Here is a 23,243-nt window from a genome sequence, read left to right on the forward strand (position 1 = left end):
ATTGTGCTATGTACTGTACCTGTTGTGGAAACTCTAAGCCCCCAGGATTTAGTGGGCTGGAGCCATTACTGATATAATGATAATTTAATAGAAATATGTATTATTATCTCTGTTGCTGTTTCGTCACTGCAACAGGAAATTACTGGGGAAGTCAAAAACAGGTAAATATACTGCTCTCATGACAATAAAAATAGATGCTTTAAGATGATGAAAACAAGCATAATCTCTATCTATTATGAATAAGGCTGGATTTTCAACCAGGCAAAGCAGGCATCAATTGGTTACAGTAATTTATCCTGTAAATTTTGCACCACTTACCGTAAGTAAAATATCAACTGAAGTGAGTTCTGCATTATCACTAAATCTTACAACCCTGTCTTTAAAGAGGGGCCTTGTATCAAAATCTAGCTTTAATACTTATACTATTTTAGTTTATATGAAGCTCACATGATGCATTCCTAAATAAAGATGTGATTAATCATAATGACCACAAATTAAATGACACACAGAAGATCAGAGATCAGGTATTATTCCAGCAAGTTCTGCCCAGGGGTCCACGAACAGGTTAGCCTGGCTGTGATTATGAGACAATGTAGGTGATGTAGACTTTTTGTTCTTAGGTCTCAATTAGAGGTGTCGCAATATACCGATATTTCGATAACCGTGATAATTACAAATGAAGTATTGATATTGTGTTAATAACCCACATGTGATAATATCGTATAAATAATGCATTGCCTCTTAAATTTCAGTTTCGTTGCGTTACTGCTTTGTCACATAGCAGGTAGCGGTTGTGCACCTTAACACTGGTTGCCAGCCACCATAGAATAGAAAAATTCATCATGTGTAACTGTCCTTTTGTACACTTTTGTACAGATATGATTGCAGACTCTCCCTCCAGCTCCCTCCACTTGTATTTTGAGTGTAGTTTATTTGCCAAAAAACAGACAAAACACACAATAAAAAAGTTAAATATGAATTAGACTGAGCATTTCTTTTTTTCTTCAAATTTTCTCATGATGATATTATCTTGAATTCTTTAGGCCACAGTAATCGTGTAGTGAAAATCTGATATTGTGACTATTACAAAACCCCTCAAGCAGATTCCATTCTTATTCTTCTCATTACAGAAGACACACAGGCAAAAGTAGGCTCCAAATTCATGACCAGTTTGATACAGGATGTGATAACGATTTCAATAATTTATGAAGCTGCAGTTATAGTACCATGCCAGCAGAGGGAGCTATCAGACAGCCCAGAGTCAGCGAGTCCATAGTCAGGTAAGGTCTTTTCAAAAAACATATTCCATCAGTGTTAAATAAAAGCAAACAGTCATACAACACCTCAGAAGGTAAGTCAGATGCAAAGATATGTTTTACTTTAAAGGTATTCCTCGCAGACTTTTTATTTCATGAGTATTTGTAAGAAGTATATTATAATACATTTTTATGAGCCATACTCATTTCCAACCTGTACCCTGTATCAAACCAAGGGTAACATATCTGATGCTTGTGGAGGCCAATATATCCCTTGTTAAACTGTCTTTCAGCGATATCTTCTTAATGAATTAGGCCTTCATCACTTTTTCATTAGTTTCATGTTAATCTGCCAAAACTCTATGTACCCATATTACTTCAAACTCGCTTACTTTGCCGTATTGGAAGAGGAAAGTTACAGACTCTTAGTAAAAATCTTGACAGTCTAAGAGATATAAAAGTAATGAAATTGTGCAGACTAAAATCAGAAGATCTTTCTCAAAATTTCTATCATGTTTTATTTTCTTTCTTCCTTCTGATCTTATTTAAGGTTAACAGATATTTGTGGGAAAAGAAGAAAAAGAAGATGCAGATCAAAACTTGTTATCTGGGTGTGCAAAGAATGGTGAAGACATGAAGAATATTGTATTAATATCTGACCATGTAGTTTATGGAGTCTCTATAAATCGCTGTGGTTTTGGTATGCATTGTTTGGCTGCCTCGTTAACCTACAGTACAGTACAAGAAAAACAAATTCGCAAATTTCATTGATGGACTTTCATGACTTTTAAATCATGCTCCACTACACTCATCTAAAACCATGTATGTCAGTGTGGAAAGTATTCTTGTCTTCATTCTTATAAACCTCACATTCTCAACTTATCCCTGTGGCTCAAACATCCACACAGCCAACTGACAAGCTGTGTTGCTAATCCTTTAAAAGCAGAGGTGCCTTTCTTCCAGAGCAGCCACCGTTTACTGTAAACTTACAGCTGAGATTGGGATGGCAGAAATAGAAATAGGGATCAAATGAGGTTAGAGGAGGGCTGACTGTCAATTTCAGTGGATCTGTGATGAAAGTATGTGAGAGTACAGAAACAGTATTGCACTACACAGCACTTTGTAGAAGATCTGTATTGTTTCAAGGTCATCAATTGGTTACCCACTGGCACCTCAGCCTGTACACATTTTCATCATCATTTAGGTGACATATTTTCCCTCCACACAGTCTGTCACATCACTATTCAACCACCATTTTATCCTACGAATCAGCGTTTTGTCTGTGTGTGGTTGTGTGCTTCTGCGCTGTACAGATTCCGATATGACAGATTTCCGTTACCCACAAAGCCCCTTCGTTCCTAAATCGGAGCCCCCATTGCCTCTGTGAAGTGGTTGCCATGGCAACCCTCTTGCTCCTCAGCCATATCTGGAACAAGGAGGAGGAGAGAAGAGGGCTGCAGCATTATGCTTGTGACATGCTCTGAGAGCTGTGAGAGAACGAGAAGGAGGGAGGGAGGAAGAGGATGTGTGCGTGTGTGTAGTCAGAACCTTCCTCCAAATCCTCGAACAGAGAAACAGATTCCTCATGCCTCGCAACACCAACACTTGAAGTCTCAGCTGCATCTTGTCAGAACACTGAACGCCTTGTTGTCCTGTCAGCGTCCACACCAAAACACTGGAAAAATTGTTCCCTGTTTCATCACTGGAGACAATAAAACTCTATTTATTCACAATAGGACAAAGCACTTGTTACATACTTCCTGCACTGCAGAGAGAACACTGACATCTTCACACTCGCTTGTAAATAAAAGACGGACACTTTTTTGTGTTGTTGCTGAGATTGCCCACTGGATGTTTACACTGTAGATGTCTTCACAGTCAGATTTTATATTAAATAATCATGGAGCTTTAAGGATGAATCAGGGAATATTCTATATATTTTTGTTGTTGTCAAAACATCCCATGAAGAGACCAAAACTAACAATGTGTTAGTCTCTCAATACTTTACAAATACTTCAGTTTTCATTAAATGCAATGTAATTGCAAGGTCTGAATCTAACAATTGTTAATCCATTAATATGCCACTTATATTTCGATATCAAATAACAATTTTAGTCTGTAAAATGTTAAACAATAGTGAAAAATGTTACTATTTCTCAGAGGCCCAAATTGATTTGAAAAGACGTTACTTACATACGCTCAGTCAAGCTTGTGCATCCACCTCAGACCGAATAAGCTGTACAAGCCCCATCTATTTGGGTTGTTCAGGAGAATGCTGCAACGCTGTTTTGCTGTGACTACGAACCTTCATCAGGCTTTCCATCGGCTTTGGGCTAAGTAGATAATGACTGAATTTTCATTTTTGGTTGAACTTATCCTTTAATATGCACAGGCAATACTTGTCAGTATGATCAATTTAGTGTTGTTTTTCATGGGATTTGTTGTCGCAAGAAAGATATACAATATCAGCAGCCTCATCCTTTAACTGATGCCTACATAAGACTGCCATTGCAGTATAAGAAAGAGTCCTTGAACGTTTAATTAAGTCAATGAAATCTGACATCTGCCAGGGTTCAGTGTCTTGGCTCTGTCAAAACAAGAACCCTGAATACTGGCCTCTCAAGCATAATACAGTTTTGTTATGCCTGAACATTGTCACATGAGACTATGCAACCACGCTGATCGCAATCACGCTCCTCGAGCTATGTTACCATGGTTACACAAAGCTTGGGCTTCTTGCTTGGGCAAAATCCTCCTAGATACCAAAGAATTAATTCCAGCTCACGTAGAAGCTAAAAAAGCAATGCTTTATCGACACTATAAGACACAGACAGAGCAGGTACTGTTAAATAGATGATTTCTTTAATAAAATTCATTACAGTGTGACATTCAGCGATGAGCTGGAATGATATTGCTTCAGCCGCTTACAGTACAGAATCCAGCCTGGCCAGTGTGTGTTATTACATCAATTTTGACACCAGTGTGTCATCAAACGTACAAATCCTCTGGAGAAGTATCTTACCCTGTTAATCTACATTCAAAATCCACTCAAAATGGTAAAAAGAAACCACTCTACACACACTCCACAATGGAAAGTATAGCACAAATGGACGGACCATACAAGCACCAGATAGTAGGAATGAAACAACACACAGGAATGAGAGGAAGAGACAGAGTATAAGACATGCGTCGGGAAGGGACAGAGGTAGGGTAAAGCCAGGTTTGGTGGGTGGAGGAGTGCTTTGGGAGCAGAGCCATAGATACTGTTTGGCCATGCAGAGACGGACAAACTGGCGGCAATCTTTGCTCCGTTACAACAGCCTACAGTTTGTGCATCCATCATTAATCTTTGCTGCAATTTTAGAGCTAGGCTTGGCTTTGAGTTTAAAGATAAAAACCTTCAAGCATCTGAAACACAATGAATCCAATGCAGTATTCTGGGACTCTGGTTTGGTTTAGCCGGATAGCTGTGTATAATATACTGTAGATTATATTATAGAGAGATATACTGGAAGGGCAAGGAGGGGTGATTAGATAAGTAGTAGGAATAAAAGAGCCAATGACATAGATATTCATAATATCTATGGGCACAGAGCGGAGTGTTGTGCATGTGTGTGTGCCCAGAGGTTTGTGCGGGTGAAGTCAGGGGTCAGTGTCTACTTGAACTGCTTGATGGGTGCGGGCACCTTGATGTCCTGGCCTTTCTCCAGTCTCTTCTCGCACTCGACAAGGTAGTTGACTCCGTCAACCACGGTCTGCACCAGCTGGACCTGATGGATGGACGCATCACACTTTATCCATTTTTGCACAAGATAAATGATCAAGAACATAATACAGCCCCTTCTGCTCAAAAATGTGTTTTGCTTAACGTTGCTTCACCTGGATGTTTAACCTTTTTTTGACACCAGCAGTCCTGACATCCGCAAGCCTCTCACTACCGAAGTATGGACAATATAGATACTCCCAAATATAAACACAAGCAGTCTGCACAAATGGTAATTCTGGTATTTTTAAACCTGTATTCCATGAAGGTTACTTTGCTTTAGATGTGGAAAATATTCTGGCTCTACGAACTGTTTTCCCCACTATCCATTGGCCAACCTCCCTCTCACTCCTCTCCAAACATTTTCACATCTAACTTGGCAAAGTGAGGGTTTATTGTGACCAAACCAGTTAGTGATTATTGGAACAGTGGAGGGACTAACCAACATTGTTTTTGTCGAAGTTGAAGTGCGTTTTACTAGGATCTATGAGGAAAAATTACTGTTTTTGCCTGGAGCCTGGTGGCTTTGAGGAGAGCTATATAACGGCTGTTTCTGCTTAAACAAAAAAGATATTACTGTTTAACAAAAAGGTCTCTTTCTGAAGGGACCCTTTCCAAAATGTCAGACGTTTGGAAAAACAAGCTGAGACTGTCAGTGGCGACAAAAATCACTTTTATTGGATGTACTTTGACTGCTGCAGTTGCCCTGAAGAATTATGTTGCAGCTTCATGTTACGTGGCTGCCAGTTGAGGCGATCGACCGGCTCTAATTCCAAAACTTTTTGTCAAAAAATAGGGTCCAGATTTAAAAATACTAGAATTTCCCTTTAACCAAACTGTGAGACAGTATCAACTAGAGGTCAATAACCTTCTTGAGGAATGCCTTCTCTAAATGAGTAAAAAAAAAAAAAAAAAATCGTCAAATCTTCAAAACAAATACTTGCCTTCCACTCTCATTCACAACAATATCTGGTGTGTCAGTTGCTAGGTTTGTAAACTATAGTTGCACAGTTTGAGGATAGAAAGGATTTTTGTAAACTCTCACAAATGAAGAAGGATACAATCTTATTCACATCCAGATTTAGAAAGCAATTTACATACTATTCGTAAGATGCCGCAGGGATTCAGTAACATGTTAATGTGTGTAATAAAACAAGTGTCCTAAGATAGGTTGTATGTTTTGCTGTTGAGAACCACATTTAATTTAATTTATTATTATTTTTTAAATTATTTTTTATTATTATTTTATTTATAGTTAAACCATCATGAAAAGTCATAATGAAAGAAGATTTGTGTTTGGTACAAATGGGATACTGTATCTGCTCTGATTGGCTAAAAGAGGCCCAACTTCTTATTGCTGTCTTCCTGCACTTTGCTCCAGCTGTCCCTACTCTGCCTTTTCCTCCATCTATTAACTTGTTGACTTGGGGCACCAAGTAGCCCGGTAGCTCAGATGGTAGAGAGCGCGTCCCATGTACAGAGGCCCTATCTTCGCTGCAGCGGCACAGGGTTCGAGTCCAACCTGTGGCCCTTTGCTGCATCTTATACCCCTTCTCTACCATCCTGTTTCCTGTCAATAAAGCCAGAAAGGCAAAAAAATAAAAAAAATACTCAACTCCACCCTCAGAGTGCTCCTCTCCTGAGTGGATGATGGAGGACTAGCCTGCTCTGAGCAGCCCACACTCTCCAAAAAGCTTAAAACAAGAATGGATATTAGAGTCAGACGACTGCAATGCTCCAATTACCTTCTAACACTTAAACCTCTCTATGTCAAAGTCCTGGATTCACTTCTTTTGCACAGAAGCAATCACAACAAGTCATATCTCTAAGTTATATAACAGAGAGAACATTAGATGAGTGTTTCTCAATCTGCACTATATTGGGATGAATAAGTACATTGCACTCCAACCACTGGAGGAGAACAACAATAGAGAACAACTTCATTGTAGTGTATGACTCTGTCACACAGGCGTGACAGCATGACTGAGAACATAACAAAGACAAACTACATGCACAGTCTGGACAAGGACACTCCTCTCCTCTCCTCTCCTCTCCTCTCCTCTCCTCTCCTCTCCTCTCCTCTCCTCTCCTCTCCTCAATTTCATCTGAAAAAACAACAACACTCATTCTTTTCTGCTATAACTGAGTTGCTATTTGGGCTGCAATCCAACATGTTGACAGAAAACATGGCAGCGGTGTAGTTGCTGTCTGATACGTGACAAATATCTCCAAGGTAACCCGGCTGAGACGGTTTAAATGCTACACTGATAACACTGATGCAATAAATATCTATCATCTATTGAATTTGTTTTTTTCAAGGAGTTACTGGTCGAGTAACTGGCCAGTTTCGTCACTCAGCCCCGACCACTTGGCAGTTCTACATGGGCTTCCCTACCTCAGACTGTCCCAGGCGGTCCAGGTTGGAGATGTCAAACACACCGCCCACAGCAGCCGTGTCCACACCACCTGTCCCTCGCTTCTGCAGACGCAGGTTGGCCAGGATCTTACCGAAGCGGGGATCCTTATGGTTGAATGAGAACAGTTCAAGTTTCAAGGCACTTTTATCACCATATTACTAAATGTGAAAATCATTTTTTTTCCACGTATCTGCAAAATTCAGACATTTTGAAGACTTTTACCACCAACATTAATAAATCTTATGAACAGTCCTACAGGATGAACAACAATACAGAGTGTTGCATAACACCACTTCCAATTGTTTTGTAAAACAGACTGAGTAGTAGAGTAAACTTTATGAAGGGGAGGGGGAATTTCTCTTGGGCACAGCACAGTTCAAAGCATCTGACACAATGTGAGACACTTGCTTCACATAAAAACTGGGTAAAACTTTATATTAGGGAACACATATTAACCATGAACTAGTTTCTTATTAGCTTATTCTTATTAAGTGGTTTACAACAACTCCCTAACTCACTATCAATAAGCAGTGATTAGGAAGTTACTGAGGGAACACTCTCACAGTAGTTAATGGCCTAGTAGTTGCAGAATATGATCATGCAGAATAAGGCATTAGTAAGTGATTTATAATGGCTTAAATATGCTACTAATATGCATGCTAATAAGAAACTAGTTCATGATTAATATGTGTTCCCTAATATAAAGTGTTACCAAAGCTGAACTGAAGGAGCGCTGTTGAATGAGGGGTGAAACATCTTCAAGAAAAGTCTAGTTGCCTTCTAATAGCACATAAAAGAGTCATTTGACTATAGATGCAAGGGGAAAAAAACCTAATTTGGCCTTTTAAAATAGCCATACACATTACAAATCTTATTACAGAATTCTGCTGATTCTCCCATTCTCATCTTTTCTGAAAAAAAGTGGCTAAGGATAATTTTATGCTTTCACTATTTTGATGCTTTTAAACCGGTGCTCTGTTTTTGTTCTATCAATGTGACAAAAATAGATTACTAACACAAAATACCCCTGTTATCCACTGAAGTGTGAGTATTTTCTTTGTATCACAACTACTGTGTTACCTTGCTCAGCAGGGGCAGTTTGACGTGGACCCCGGCCCTGAGCCCTGTGCCCAGGTTGGAGGGGCAGGTGAGGACGTAACCGAGCCTCTTGTTCCACATGAACTCCCAGCCTCTCTCCTGGATCAGACGCTCCACCTTAGAGAGCCACAGTACAATGAGGGTGTGTTTCATTCATAAAATCTCTGACCTTCTGCACTTTTCATGGGTGTGTCTACAATGTTAATACAAAGCAAAATGTTAGTAGCAGCTGATTTTTTTTAGATAATTTTTAGATTTTTCAGAGAGAATGAAGAGTTGACGACTTGTAAGATTGCTGAATGAAGTCGACTGACACAAACACTAGCATTGAGGTGTTTTGTCCATTCCTCACTAAGCAACAGTGCATTGCCACATGTTGCAATGTTTGTCCTTTGCTCTTTTTCTAATGAGAAACTTGGACTGCTTGAATAAATAATTTATGTTTGCACGACCATGTTTGGACAGTGTTTATGTGCGTCTGTCTTCAGGTTTTATTTTTATGGCAGGGCAAAGACTAGGACGAGCAGTTGTTTGCTTCTGCAAGCATTCAGTATATACTTTAAACTTAACTTGTAATAATGCCCTTCCTTATGGCTAATTAAATCCCTACAGTCACCTGATAGCAGCAGGGCAGATATGTCTGTTACAGCTGCTTAAAGTAATAAGCTTGAATATTTTATTCAACAAAAAAATTAATCACCAAATTTATCACTAAATAAGGTAACACAATGGTGATTGAGCCTATGGCCCTCTGATGAAAGCCCTTGCATTTGCAGTATTACGAACTTGATGTCTGTGGCAACATTCCCGAGAAAAACTACAAGCAGTGCACAACTTTTCAGCTCAATTATGTTGGAATCGGCTTACTATTTTTTCTGGTCTCTACTAGCATTGGGAGTAAATGTTTACAATTGCCAAGTAAACAAATTTAAAGACATCACACAGGTGACACTGTTTGAATCTCTGTAAATACAGCTTGTTGTCATATGTGCAGCCCAGAGAACAAACATGCTGTGCCTAATTTTCAAACGGTCCACTATGATCCAGTAACTTAAATTAAAAAGTAAAGTAAGTTAAATTGTGAACAACTAACACCTATCTGCTGCAAAATAACCACAGTAAAGTGGTAAAGTGTGTGCCTCTGTGAACATCAAACTGCATGATGGTTATTCAATATACTTCTCATTTCAGAGACGCATTGTAAATATAGGGCACACAGATCACAGAGAAAAATCTCAAGACAGATAAAAGTTCAGTCTCCTTCTTTCTCAATCCCAGCCATCGTCTCTCTCATCTCAACATCTTAAACGATCCACACACACACAAACACAGTCACACCTCCTTGAGGCCTTTGCAGAACCTCTCAAAGACTCTCTTCATGTTGCCTCCCTTCTCCATGGAGATGACCCTGGTGTGATCCTCCTCGTTGATCCAAATCAGGAATGTCTTGTTGTTGTTGTGCCTGCACAGATAAGAGTTATATTGAGCTATATAGTATTTAGCCCCATTGATTAGGTTTATTTGTCCTCTGCATTTTGCCCCAAGGAGCACCAGAAAGACACAGTGCAACAAACAGGGAGGGGTTGTTTATTTCGATGCAGTAACCAGGGAACTTGAATACAGAGCTGATATCCCTTTCTTATTCATGGCATATGGATAGAGTTATTTTTAACCTTATAAACAACTTTAATATATTTACTTAATATATATATGAACACATGGTAGTCACACATAAATAAATAATCTTTTTTTCAGGCTGAATCAAAACAGAACTGATATTTTGGAAGTCTACAGGGATTAGGACAAGGTAATGAGAAGAAATTGGTGGTGGGTTTTCTCTATCAGTGGAGCCAAACAACATTGGTGAGCAGAGAGAAGCCCATTAACCATTGGTCACTGAGGATAATGCTTGTTTCTGCTGCAGGTCATGGACTGTTGTGTTTCTTGGAGTGGTCTGCAAGGCTACACTGTGCTTACAAGGCCTTGTAACATGGTATTGATTTATGACATACTTTAAAGAAACACCTCATAAAACATAACAAAAAATAAGACCTCACAACTTGTCAAGATCAGTTTGTCAGTAGTAAAGAAAGGTTTACATCTCTTCAAATTTTCTAAATATTTTAAAAGTCAGCATAAAAATAAGTGTGAAGAAAGTGGTGCTATCATTAGCCTCACTAGTGATGGGGCTCTATGGAATTTGTATGGTGTAATGTCAGAAGGTTCGTCTGTCCACTGGTCATACAAGAGTGTCCAATTTGAAAAATCTAAACTACTACTGGATGCATCAAATGATACAGACATTTGTGGTCTTCAGAGTATAAATCTGACAAATCCCACTTTAGCTCATATCACCTCTTTTAATCAGGTTAGTCCCATTGAGATTAATATCTTATTTTCAAAGGAGACCTGGGAGCTTATAAAAGTACTAAGGCATGATGCAGATGGCAAGATACTGCAAAAATGAATTTCTGAAATTCCCATAAATGTTGTTGTAAATATTAATGACATGCAGTATCTTAGTTATTAAGGTTTTGGTCCCTCAACTTTTAAATATATATAATTACAAATCTGAAAAGTAAACTACAGTGACATTTGCTGAACGCATTCATGCTCCCCAGAGGGAAGCATCCACTGGATTTTAATGACCCAATGACCCCTCCAAGTACAGATCTCAGGGCAAACTGTACTTTTTTATACACAGGATATTTCACATAGCCAGTATCAGCCCCTACAGAGGCTTTTTGTCCACACTGACCTCCTTAATAGTGTTAGATTTAATAAGGTAATGGATAGGTTATGGAGACAGCAGGCTGGGGAGAGGGAAGAGAGAGAGAGTGAGAGAGTTAGAAAGAACGGCAGGGAGGTGAAACAAAAAAAGAGTATGAGAAAGGCGGGGGTGATGACAAGCAAAAATAAGAGAAAGTAGAGCAGAACATATGGGCAATGAGACAGTGAGAGATAGGAGGGAGAGAATGAGTCAGAGAAAGCTGGCAGTAGATCTGAAAGAAGAGATATGGAGGGATGAAGTGAAGGTGAATTATTAAGGAGAGGAGAGGCTGATACGGCTGGCAGGAGAGAGGAGGGAGGCTGGTGATTGATTTTGGCCGGCTGGCACGTTGCATTGGGCTATTCCTGGGTACGTGCAGAAACTCAGTGCTGAGGGAGCATTGTCCGCATTGCTAATACACCTCCACTACAGCACAGCAACAGGGAGACGACATTACAGGTGCATGCCAGATAGATAGGAATTGGAAAGTTCTGAAAGAACCTGTAAAAAATGTTCACATTTACATTATACACAGAACTTTTAAATATGAAAAATAAAAAATGAAGCATGGAAAGATTGGTTTTATTTGGGGCAGAGGGAGATTAAAGTTACATAATTCCTTGTATGACTTGGTGCCAGTCTTCAGCAATAGAGGAAAGGGCTCATACAAATCCTAGCAGATCTAACTGAATGTAAATTTGTCAAAATGCCAGATTCATAAAATAAAATGAATGACATCCCAAAAATCTGCTAAAAATTGGCCACAAATAACCTGTCTTTATTGTTGCCTCTCCTGTCAAACATAACAGCTATATGGAAGACCAAGAGAACCTTGGATAAACAGTATAGGAAGTGAGAATAATACAGAGAATCTGATGGAGGGCTGAACATAAATTAAGCCAAACCAACCTATGAAAATATAATTATAACAAGAAAATGAAATCAGTAAGACCATCTGCAGAAAGTCGGAAAGGGACAAATTGATCCATTTTATCAAATCAACTACATTTTCTTTTATATTTAAAATAATATTGCAATTTCTTACAAGAATACCTCCAGCATGTCCTCAGTTCAAATCAATGCAATGCAATCAGTGCTCACTGTTTAATTTCTCACCAATTAACTTTAGAGATCTGAATGAAATGATACAGAGGATAAAGTCTTCCATCTGCCCTGTTAAGTACATTAAATGATTCTTTCATTGCTGTTTTCATTATGTTTTTTAAACTACCCCATATGACAATCCCAAAGACTCTGTCTTTAAGGAGAAAAAAAAATGTCCCTGACCCCCGATTTCCCATATCTCATTTAAACTGAAAATAAACAACCTACAGTACATCAACTTGTAATTATCAGTTATAGACAAATCCCTAACATTACCTTCCTTAGCAAAAAACCTTTTTTTTTGGATTTCCACAATGTATAGGATGTGTACTAGTTGGAATTCAGAGCTAACCATCTGACCTTAACATCAACTTTGATTCAAAAATAATTTCCACTTTTGTTTTGTTCTGGCTTTACAGCTGCTGATCACATTTTCATTCAAAGACTTAAAGATTGTTGGTGTGTTTTTACTCATAGGAGAGGAGCTTCTACGTTTCCATTATATGTTCTACATCTGTTGAAACAAAACTCTGCTCATGAGTTCAACAAGGCTCATTCCTAATTTGCTCCAACTTGGTGTCATAGTGTACCTTACCATTCATATACTGATGTCACTGTCTCTAAAATACAGTGAACAGGACACTTACCTTAAAACGACAAACAATATAATCAGGGCAGCTATTAACTTGATATCCAAATTCTAAGTGCTGTATAATAGGCAACTGGACTTTTTGATATCCAAAGCTGCAGAATTCAAATCTCAAACTGAATCTGACAGGCTGGTTCAAGCATCAGATTCACCAGAGAAAAGCAACATGCTCAATTAATGCTGGGTTATCAATCCAACAATGGCTTTATGCAAAAGATTATAATTTTTTCTATACACATGATTTATTGCTTTATGTCTTATGTCTATTTTGTTGCCAGAGGCTTGTTTCATCATTGTTTTTCACTTACCAGATACCGCGGGCATCTGGCCAGTCACGAGCCATGCCTGCGCACGTCAGCAGGGGTGACACGGGTTTGTCAAACAGGAAATGGTCCTGTTGTAAATACAGAGAACAAAAGTTTTATACTCAAAGCACCAACAATGGCTTTGACTGAATCAGTGAAAACTTAGATATGACAGTATTGTCACAGGGAAACGAGGGTTGAGAGACTTGAGAATTCAATAATCTGCTCAATCTTTCTCATTGTGGGTGGGAGAAAAATGCCTTGGAAGGCACAGCTCTCACTCATTTCTGATTAAATGTGAGGAAAACATCTGTTCCTGTCAAGTAAAGTCAATATTTTAGTCAATTTCATTTAAAGCCTAATAGCTCATAGCCTTATCAGAAATTATACATTTCTCTCAAGGGGCTTTACAATCTGTACAGCATACTGCACCCTCTATGGTTGGACACTCAATCTGCAAAAACAAGAAAACAAGCTCTTGGTTATCCAAGGTAAAAGACCCATGTTTGGATCAAGCCCCAAGAGAGCCATTATAGACATGATGCATTAGCATGTATAGTGTGTATGAATGGTGTGGGTCCCTTTGAAAAAAATAACTTTTGTCTTTCCTTGATTAAAACTGCAAGAAATTATTTTTTGCATAATTTAAAAGACTAGAATTGTCAAATGAATGTTTACTAAAACACTGCCGACCCATCCTTTTTAAAAAAAACAAAAAAAAACAATTCATCAAGATGTTGCATTTGCTGTGCAAGTCATAAGTGGCATCTTAATAATGTACAATATCTTCATAATGTATACAGCAGCATCCCTGCTTCACTCACATCAATGAGCTGTTGCTGCTCCTTTTCTGTCATCTGGGTGAGACTGTAGTACCTCCCAGCCAGGTCATCCTTCAAGCCAGCGAGGGCGTCAACCACCACCCTCTCCACCTCCCTGCGCTCTGCACGGGTGCAGGCGGGGGGCAGGCTCAGCCCGCGGATACTGCGGCCTGTTCGCACCCTGGACGACAGCACGTAGCGCTCGTCAAACTGGCCTGACTGAAGCTGAAACAAAAACAGGGAGGGAATATTTCTTCATATACTTTGCATATCTTACATTTCTACATTTTCTGTCATTTTATGACTGATTTGACTTTTAGTTATAAAAATACAGGCTGAGGTTGTTTCTGGAAGCAGAGTCAATCACCCCAGATTGAATTTAATATAGATTACGGTTTAACTTCTCTAGATCAGCTGTTAGCCTACACCATTAAATTGGGACTAACCATACAAGTACACATACAGCTATAAAACAAGCCGGTCACCTTGGCAGCTAACATGACATCCTTTGCGCAGAGGAGGTCTTGTTTATATGTGATGTTGTGTTATCCACCCTGTGTGTAAGTATCACACTTTGCATGTCATGTTCATGTATATACATATATTTGTGCACTGACCCTCATCAATTTTGAAACTTAGCAATACTAAAGAGATAAAGTGACTGGCACAGGTGTTTTCTTTCTGCTGCCCATCAGTTTTTGTGATGAAGAAAATGTGTTCAAGTCAGATTAATATTGTATGAAACATAATAAACATTGTTTGGTTATTTTAGTTGTTCTTAAATAATTGCAGCAAGTCATCTGCCTGCAGAATGAGACAGTTTCTCTGATAAGAAGAGTATTACCTTGCTGGCATCCAGGTCAGTAGGGTGCGTCATGGTGAGGGGATCATAGCCGTTGTGCCTCTCTTTAATGATAGGGTTCAGGAGGTCTGCAAATACCTGAAACAGACCCAGAATGTAAAAATACAGAATAACAAGACAATGGATAAAGACTCACCCTGGGTTCACCTCATCAGTGTACGTCATGGCAAACATATACATTACTGATATTTTGTAGAACCAGTTTACATTTATGTTTATCAAACCTTAAGGGCTGTTGATGGCAATAGCATGGATGTGATAATGGAACAAAAAGCAGCAAGAAACCAGAAATAAAAACAACCCATAAGAAATTGCTTCTATGTCTAAAGTACAATCTAAAGCATCATATTCTGTTGGCCCGGAGGCAGTTAGAGGCTTATGTGACTATATACTGTAGTCCGGTATTTACATTAATACTTTTCCTATCTACATTAAAAAATCTTTTTACACACTGCAGGTCAGCACTTCTCTCTAACCAGCAGCAGCAATACCACACCCAAATGACCACAAACAGAAGAACCACCCACACATGTACAGAGCAGGGAGTAATGATTAGGCATTACATCTTAGAGAAACAGTATAATTAACATTAGCTACAAGTCAATACACAAAAATGAGTCAGCCACTTGGACACAGGGGTGATGCAACCTGAATGACACATCCTTCCCGAGCCTTGACCTGCGTCTGCAGCCTCAACACTCCCACTGATTGGTCCCCACTCATGTCCATAGTTTATATAAGTTTAAACAATATACTGACTATTCGAAGAAGTTCTAGATCATTTGTGGCCTCTAAAGGAAGTATGCAATTAAAATGAAAGTATAGTTAGACCTTCATTATAGATAATGAGACTTCCCAAAAGAGGTGTCCTAGCCTACAACTCTCCCTCTCCTGTGCTGTAATACTCCTTCCACTGAAATGAGACAGGGGGATTGGGTGACTGCATTTTTTGGTTGCACTAAGGCAAATTCCCCAATCATTTATCATTTCTGAGGAATAAAGGGCTTTCATCTATGTTGAAATTGTTAAAGGGCTGGGAGTGAAATGCAACTAGCAATTTCTAATGTCAATATGTACTTTGCAATACTTGTGTTTACCACTGTCTGTAATTTTGGACTTTGTCAGTGTTTCCTTGTCACTGCAAACTCCAGCTAGTGGCCTGGGAAAGCGATGGTCAGCCTCAACTGTTCTACGATAGACATGGAGATGTGCCAGCCCCTTCTTTTCACCTGAAAATGAGGTGCTTCCATGTACATGTTTAAAAAGGTACCATGATGTCTGACCTCGTAAGTTTCCTCGTCACCTGCCACCATGCCCACAGTCTTGATGAAGGGGTGCCCAGGGTTGTCCACGCCTGTCTGGATGGCCTCGTCCAGTGTGTAACCGTTGGGAGTGGCCTTATCACACAGCTTGGCATAGATGGAAGGAGTCAGGTTACTTGCCATGCAGTTGTTGTGTGTGCGCAAGTCAGGGTACTCCGCACTGCACAAATACAAATGCAAGATAACGTTTTACTGCATTGATCCTTGAGAGAGAAATTTTTTTTAGCAGTGTGGGCACAAGTTAACCGTGGAGCCGTGCCCTTGGAGCAGGTGTGGAGAGAGTGACTCACTACAGGACACTTCCATGTGGCACATACACAAGTAACTGCAGTTTAAACCTGAGCCCTTCTGGCTATGGGACACCTGCTGTGAAAGACGTCTACTAGTTCTCTAGACAGAGATGATGTAGGACACACAGGGACGTGAGGCTGTTACTATAAATCATATTGGCATTGTAAATATACTAATAAAAGCCCACTGAGGCAATGTGATTCGTGATTTTGGGCTGTATAAATAAAACTGACCTGAATTGAAAATGCTACGTGAAATACATTAAGCAGAACTGACTGTTTTGGCTAGAAGCTGGAAAATAACCCAGCAAAAAAACTGAACAACTATTGCACGATGTTCAGTGCCAAGAGACTGACTATAATCAATGTTTAAATCATCATGAGATGTTCAAAGTGTCGTATTGAAAGTATTTCAATTTATGTTTCTACGGTAAAATAATAATGCTGAATTAACATTAAGAGAATAAAGACTTAATCACCTCTACCTTCAAATGGTCTGTTTAGGCTTTCAGGCAGGCTGGTATGGAAACGAAAAGAACTTGCTGTCAAAGACTGGCTTTGATCCAAAACAAAATACACTTTTATGGCCAAGAATGGAATTAAATCGGGGTTGGCATAACAAAGACTAAAACTGCAGGAACAGCACAGACCACGTAGCTTGTGGGTTCCTGTTTCCTGCTGTCTGCCAAGCAGATAAGGAAGACTAAGACATTGAAAATGATACAATATGCTGTATTGTAGGCAACTGGACTTCAGTTTCTTGAAGACGTTTCACCTCTCATCCAAGAGGCTTCTTCAGTTCTAATTAACTGGAGAGGAGTTGGCTGGCTTTTAAACTCTGTGTGGGAGTGTCCTTACAGAGTCGTTAAGGACACGTGTGAGCTCTGAGTTTCAGAGTCGTTAGGGCCACTTGTGGGTCGATGGTCAAACCGGCTCAACAGGGAGCATTCACAACCGCAAGTTCTTCAGAACTTGACTTCTCTAGTTTTATCTGCAATCTGACAGAAAAATCACCAAATTCCAAAAATCAGAAAATGCTGAATATCACCCAAGGCCGATAATCTGTAGGGATGAATTACATGAATCTCATGGCTGATGCCGATAAAATAACCGATAATAGAAACCACCATTTTTATGCTTTTTTATGCACACCTGAGATGTAGAGATGTAGTGAGCAAAGATAGTTTACTTGATATTCAATAGCTGTGATAAGATTTCATGGTTAAACTTGAAGACTTTTCCCCTCGTGTTGTGTTGTTCTTGTAAAAGAAACCGTTGACACCAGTGATGACGTGGCTCTTCACAGGTGCAGCAGTGTGACATTATGAATGTGACAGCAGCTTGTTTGTTGTTCTTCTGTGTTTATTGGCTGCTCACAAAACAACTTTAAAGGTACATACCACCACCCACTGTGTGTAAATGCTGCACTTGTTAAGTCAATAAAAGCAATTTGGCTTTGTATTATTGGCTAGATTTATCGGATATAATCTCATTATCTGCCAGTAACTGATAATGTACATTTTCCATTATCAGGCCGATCATTTATCAGTCCGATATATTTTGTGCATCCCTAATTTTTGCTGTAATTCAATTCATAAGTAACACAATGGCAGGATGTATGACTATTTTAGTTATGGATGTCATACACTTTCAGTAATAAAACATCTAAAAGTAAATTTCTCAAAAAATCTTATCAAATTGGGGTCTGTGGCCTTATTTATTTCAGTTTAGGTGTCCTTGATCACTCATTTTGCTTAGAGAGATAAATTACTTTCATGTTAACACTTTCTGCTCACTTGGTGTGACCGGTGTGTGACTGTTATGCAACACTGTAGGCAGGTTTTATATCTGAGCATCAGATAAGGTTTTAATCAGTATTATGTCGGTGTGTCGTGGGACACGTACGCATCACCGCCCCACCTTCTCTGTGTCATTTAATCTCCCCCGCTCCCATTCATCAGTACACAGTATTGTCATGCATACTGGGTCATAGCAGAAGTTGTGAGGCATTAATTTGTCCTCATGTACAGGCGTGAGAAAAATCTAAGTTAGAGCAGACATGGCTCTGTGTCATGTGTGTCTAAAATATGCGCAAGGTTTAACCTAACTAACACTTAGGCTACGGGGGAAAACGGGGGGAGCAGTGCCGATGAAAATTTGGTGTTACTCTGCAAAGTTTTTCCATTGAATCTTTTCAATTTTTAATTTTACTGCTTTTTGCACTCTGGTTAGACTGAATTGCATTGCAATGACGATAAAGTTGAATGAATCTCATCGTATTTTCATTATTAGTCTATATTAGTCTTATGTATAGCACACACCAAGCATCTGTTTTTTATTAAAATGTAACATCCAGTGGTCACATATACTTCTCTTCTCTCTTCAGATACACTTTTAAAATATTTCACCACCACCCCCAGTGACACAGCATCAGGTGCTCCTGTCCCCTCTACCTCAGCACAGCAGAGTGTCACAGCATCAGGACTAAAGGCTGCACCAATAGACCCTGCTGACTGGCCATCTCTTCTAACTGACAAAGTAAGAAAGGAGTTAGTTCACAGAGGACCGTTTCAAATAAAAAACAGTTACACATTTCCCAAAAACAAAGATGGGAGAAAGTGTCCACATGACTTTTTTTTACCAGAGTCTTAGTCAGTGGGGAAAAAATCAAAAGAAGCTGGCTGATGTACTCAAAAAAGAATGATAGCTTGCACTGCTTCTGCTGCAAAAGGTTTCCTCCCAAAGAATACAGACTGTTTTTATTTTGTATGTAAATAGAATATTCTTTAATATGTTTGTGCAATACCTTATTAGGGCCCAAGCAGGGAACCTGCAAGGACCCTATTGATTTTGTAGTGATTATTATTATTTATTTTATTTTTAAGGCCCATTTCCGCCTACCATTTTTTTTCGCTAGCTCGCGAAATGTCGCAAACATACTTTTTCGAACTCCTCCCAGGCAATTTGACCGATTTGCTTGAAACTTTGCACACAGCATCTGGGGACACGCCTGACTAAAAGTTATTAAAAGATTTTTGATATTCCAAAGAATACTCAACTTATTCAATAACAACTTCCTGCAGATTTCATTCAAAACAGGAAGTATATATATATATATCTCCACATTGGTGTGTCCAAATGACATCAAACTCAGGTTACTACTTCCCCATGAGCCCCTAAGTTTCTCTGCAAAATTTAGACGGCTGACCACTAGGTGGCGCTGTTTAAATTCAAGTATTCTATATCTCGACATCAGTTGGTCGGATTAACACCAAACTTGGTACACTCATTGCCAATGCCCTCCTGAGGATAGCTGACAAAGGTGTTACCAATCCACCACTAGGTGGCGGCCTGGTGGCAGTTTCATTTAATATTTGGCACTGTGCCCACACCAAAACACTTATGGATATGAAATTGATAGGGGTGGTATAGACTGGCCCCTGTAACTCACACACCAAAAATGACCAACAGGTGGTGCTATTATCAACACAAAACCGTTTTTTGCTAATAACTCCCACATAATATGGTGCACATTGTTAAACCTTTTATCTATGTGTTCCCTGCATACAGCTGAATTGTGATGTAGGCCACGTCCACTTCCGTGCAAAATTTCCATTCGCAAATTCGCCAAATATTACAAACCTACTTTTTCGAACTCCTCCCAGGTAATTTCTCCGATTTGCACCAAACTTTGCACACAGCATCTGTGGACCCTCCTGACAAAAAGTTATCAAAAGACTTGTGACAGTCCAAAGAACGTCCAAAATATTGTTTTGCAAATTGTGGTCAAACACACAGTTCTTCATATCTCAACCAAATATAGTCCGATTAACACAAAACTTTTTTGATTTGTGTTCCATGCCCACATGAGGGTTTGTGCAAAATCCGGTGCATATCCACCTATAGGTGGCGCTTTTATTGCTAAATGACGAAATGACAGCTTGACTGCCTTCACTTTCATTTCCTCAATGGAAGTTGTTGCATGAAGAAACCCCGAAAGCAGCATGTCACAACAGCAGCATGCCCGAAAGCAGCATGTCACAACAGCAGCATGCCCCGACACGCGTGGACTGCGAGGGCCGTTCATCACTGCTTGCAGTTTTAACCTTATTTATATTGTATTCTTAATTTATCACTTGTTTCTTTCTTCAGTTTTTATCTGGTGTGATATTTTTGACTTAAAAGAAATAAAATCTTGAATAGGCTACATACATGTAGTTTTTGTGTGAGTGTATGAAAACTGATTGTGAAATTGACTGCGTTGCAGGGGGCGCCAGCTAAAATCTTGCCTAGGGCACCAAATTGGTCAGGGCCGGCACTGTTCATAGCTCTACCGTGCTTTGACCTGCTAACATTATCATTTATTCTGCGTGAATTGCTGTGACATGATAATTTATGATATTTTTATATTATTTAATTTTTAATTTCTAACGTCAAGATTATTTAAATTGTTGGGGTTAAATGTTAAATGACCCCTATTTTTAATTATTGTTTAGCTAGCAAGGTTACTTTGATGCTCCCCACCCCGCCCTTTTTATTCAATTGCACATAAACCAGGATATTACTGAAGAACATATTTACGCCTAATTAGTGTCGATGACAGGCATCAACACTTATCAAGACTTCTTTAATATTAACAAACATAATGATATGCAATGCGCTTATGAAGCCGAGGGGACACACTTGGGGTAGCGTTACCTGGCGGGGTACCTCCTGCGGACCGGGACTCCGGCGCTGACATGTTCCCGGTGGAGCAGAAATCCAGCCGTTACAGAGCCTCCAACAAAAGACAGGATCCCGAGATGTCGTTTGGAGGACAAGATTCGTGTGAAGCTGCTTGCCATTTTTGTTTTTCCTCTTTAAACGTGTTAAAAACGTATTATTTCCACGGCCGCAGGGATGAAGGGGCAGGTGTACGGGAGCGTCGGTGACGAAGAGCCTCTGGTGGAATGACAAGAGGCAGAGCGACTTAACCGGAGCGACGGTCAAGATGGACGCAGACAGACGGGACAAGACCGGAAATGAAGATCTTGTTTCAACATAAAAGCACAAATTGTGAAAGGGCCATCTGTTTTCAAGTCGTTTGTTGTCATATGCACAGCAATCACAGTGAAGCAGTCGTTGGCAAATATATTCTCTGATGTCAAAATTAATAAAGGAGAACAACACCTAATTAGAATTTAAGATGCATTTAAGATGCAAATGATGCAGCAACTTGAATATATAGATAGATACACATCCTATATCACAAGCACAGTGGTTTTGAAAATTTGATACCACATCCTGTCAAGACAAGGAAGCTCCTCACAATGCATGGAGGGTGGCACCCCAAGTCCAGCATCCAGAGGTCGTACGGAGGGAAGGAGGCCGAGGACTAGTGAGTGCCAAAGCCACTAGGGAGGAAGAGCAGGAGGAAACATCATGGAAAGACAAACCCCTGCACAGTATGTACCATCGACAGATTGAAGAAGTGGCTGATATCGAGAAATCCTACCAGTGGCAGGGAAAAGGTCGTGCAAAGATGCCCCTGAGACAATCCAGCACATAACAGCAGGTTGTAAGATGCATCTTGGAGCTCCGGAGGAGTGTTGGTGCTTACACTTACACTTGATAATTTTATTCAATTTTTGCATGTTTTCAACTACACATTTCAACTTACACATTGCACCTTTAAACAGATAGTAATAAATACAGTATATATATACTCCGATGTAAACAGGTTAGGTAAGATATCAGTTAAGTAGGGAGATGGGGCCAGCGCAATAGAACATACTGTATATGTACACTATGATTAAGTATCGTATTTTCCCTTACGCAAATCCACAAAAGGGTGATTTTATTGTGAAATTTGCCTCGTACAGGAAGTCACATATGTTATTCTGGCGGCCTTGACAGTGGTGGAGTTGTGCGTGGTGTGAATACTGAAGGGCATCAGTGAACAGGCTGCAGCACTGACAGGTTTCACATCAAGCTGGCCAGCAACAGGACACACAGTGGAGTCACTCATTCTCTCCTTTTAGTCAGAGACGAGGAAAAGTGAGATTTATATGCACTGAAACTTATCACAAGATTAATCGGGCCATTCATTAATTCATTCATAAGATATCATAAAAACTGCTGCAGCTTCCTCATAACGATGCGTCACGGCTCACTGAAATTCAATGGAAAAGTTCATTTGTCCAATGACACAACTGCAGGTCAACCAAAGGTAACACAGGGTGGTTCACTATGAACTCCAAGCAACCTTTAGAATTTATAACTTCAATATTTTATGGAAAGTGTTTTATTTTCTTAATCTTTGAGTATCCTGAAATTCAGATTTTTATCATTGATATTTATTTACGTTAATCGAAAATGTGGGCCTACATATGACATCATGATCTAACTCAACAACACCTTGATCTCAAAGTCTGGCCCACAGACCTCAGCTCAGTTTTCCTCTTCTTGATTGTGAACTCATCTGATTTATCCAGACTTTTCTGTCACATGTTTGGTCCAAGGTGTTGATGAATGTGCATAACGATGCTATGTCATATACTGTGCCTTTTTCTTGTAAATGTTTCCAAAAAATCCCTTTAATTTGAAT

The 23,243-nt window shown here is 39.5% G+C and overlaps 1 protein-coding gene across 1 annotated transcript; it reads right to left on the reverse strand.

Moving 5' to 3' along the window:
- Positions 1 to 4,096: 4,096 nt before the first annotated feature.
- Positions 4,097 to 21,650, reverse strand: ckmt1 (creatine kinase, mitochondrial 1). The gene is made up of 9 exons (XM_073471603.1): positions 21,356 to 21,650; positions 16,329 to 16,527; positions 15,028 to 15,123; positions 14,187 to 14,408; positions 13,366 to 13,451; positions 9,873 to 9,996; positions 8,517 to 8,651; positions 7,415 to 7,540; positions 4,097 to 5,026 (listed from the first exon to the last, which is right to left on the reverse strand). Exons 1-9 carry the CDS (start codon positions 21,499 to 21,501, stop codon positions 4,913 to 4,915), a joined length of 1,248 nt encoding a protein of 415 aa, XP_073327704.1. The 5' UTR covers positions 21,502 to 21,650; the 3' UTR covers positions 4,097 to 4,912.
- Between the last annotated feature and the right edge of the window lie 1,593 nt (positions 21,651 to 23,243).

This window comes from Pagrus major, chromosome 8, assembly GCF_040436345.1.
Source record: "Pagrus major chromosome 8, Pma_NU_1.0".
Taxonomy (NCBI): Eukaryota; Metazoa; Chordata; class Actinopteri; order Spariformes; family Sparidae; genus Pagrus; species Pagrus major.

What these genes read in the sequence shown, in the direction of transcription:
- ckmt1 (XM_073471603.1), bottom strand. Translation starts at nt 21,501, where the DNA reads ATGGCAAGCAGCTTCACACGAATCTTGTCCTCCAAACGACATCTCGGG. An exon ending in CGCAGGAGGTACCCCGCCAG is followed by an intron (nt 16,528 to 21,355) that starts GTAACGCTACCC and finishes GTATTTGTGCAG; the next exon opens with TGCGGAGTACCCTGACTTGC. An exon ending in CTGACCTGGATGCCAGCAAG is followed by an intron (nt 14,409 to 15,027) that starts GTAATACTCTTC and finishes TTTTTGTTTCAG; the next exon opens with CTTCAGTCAGGCCAGTTTGA.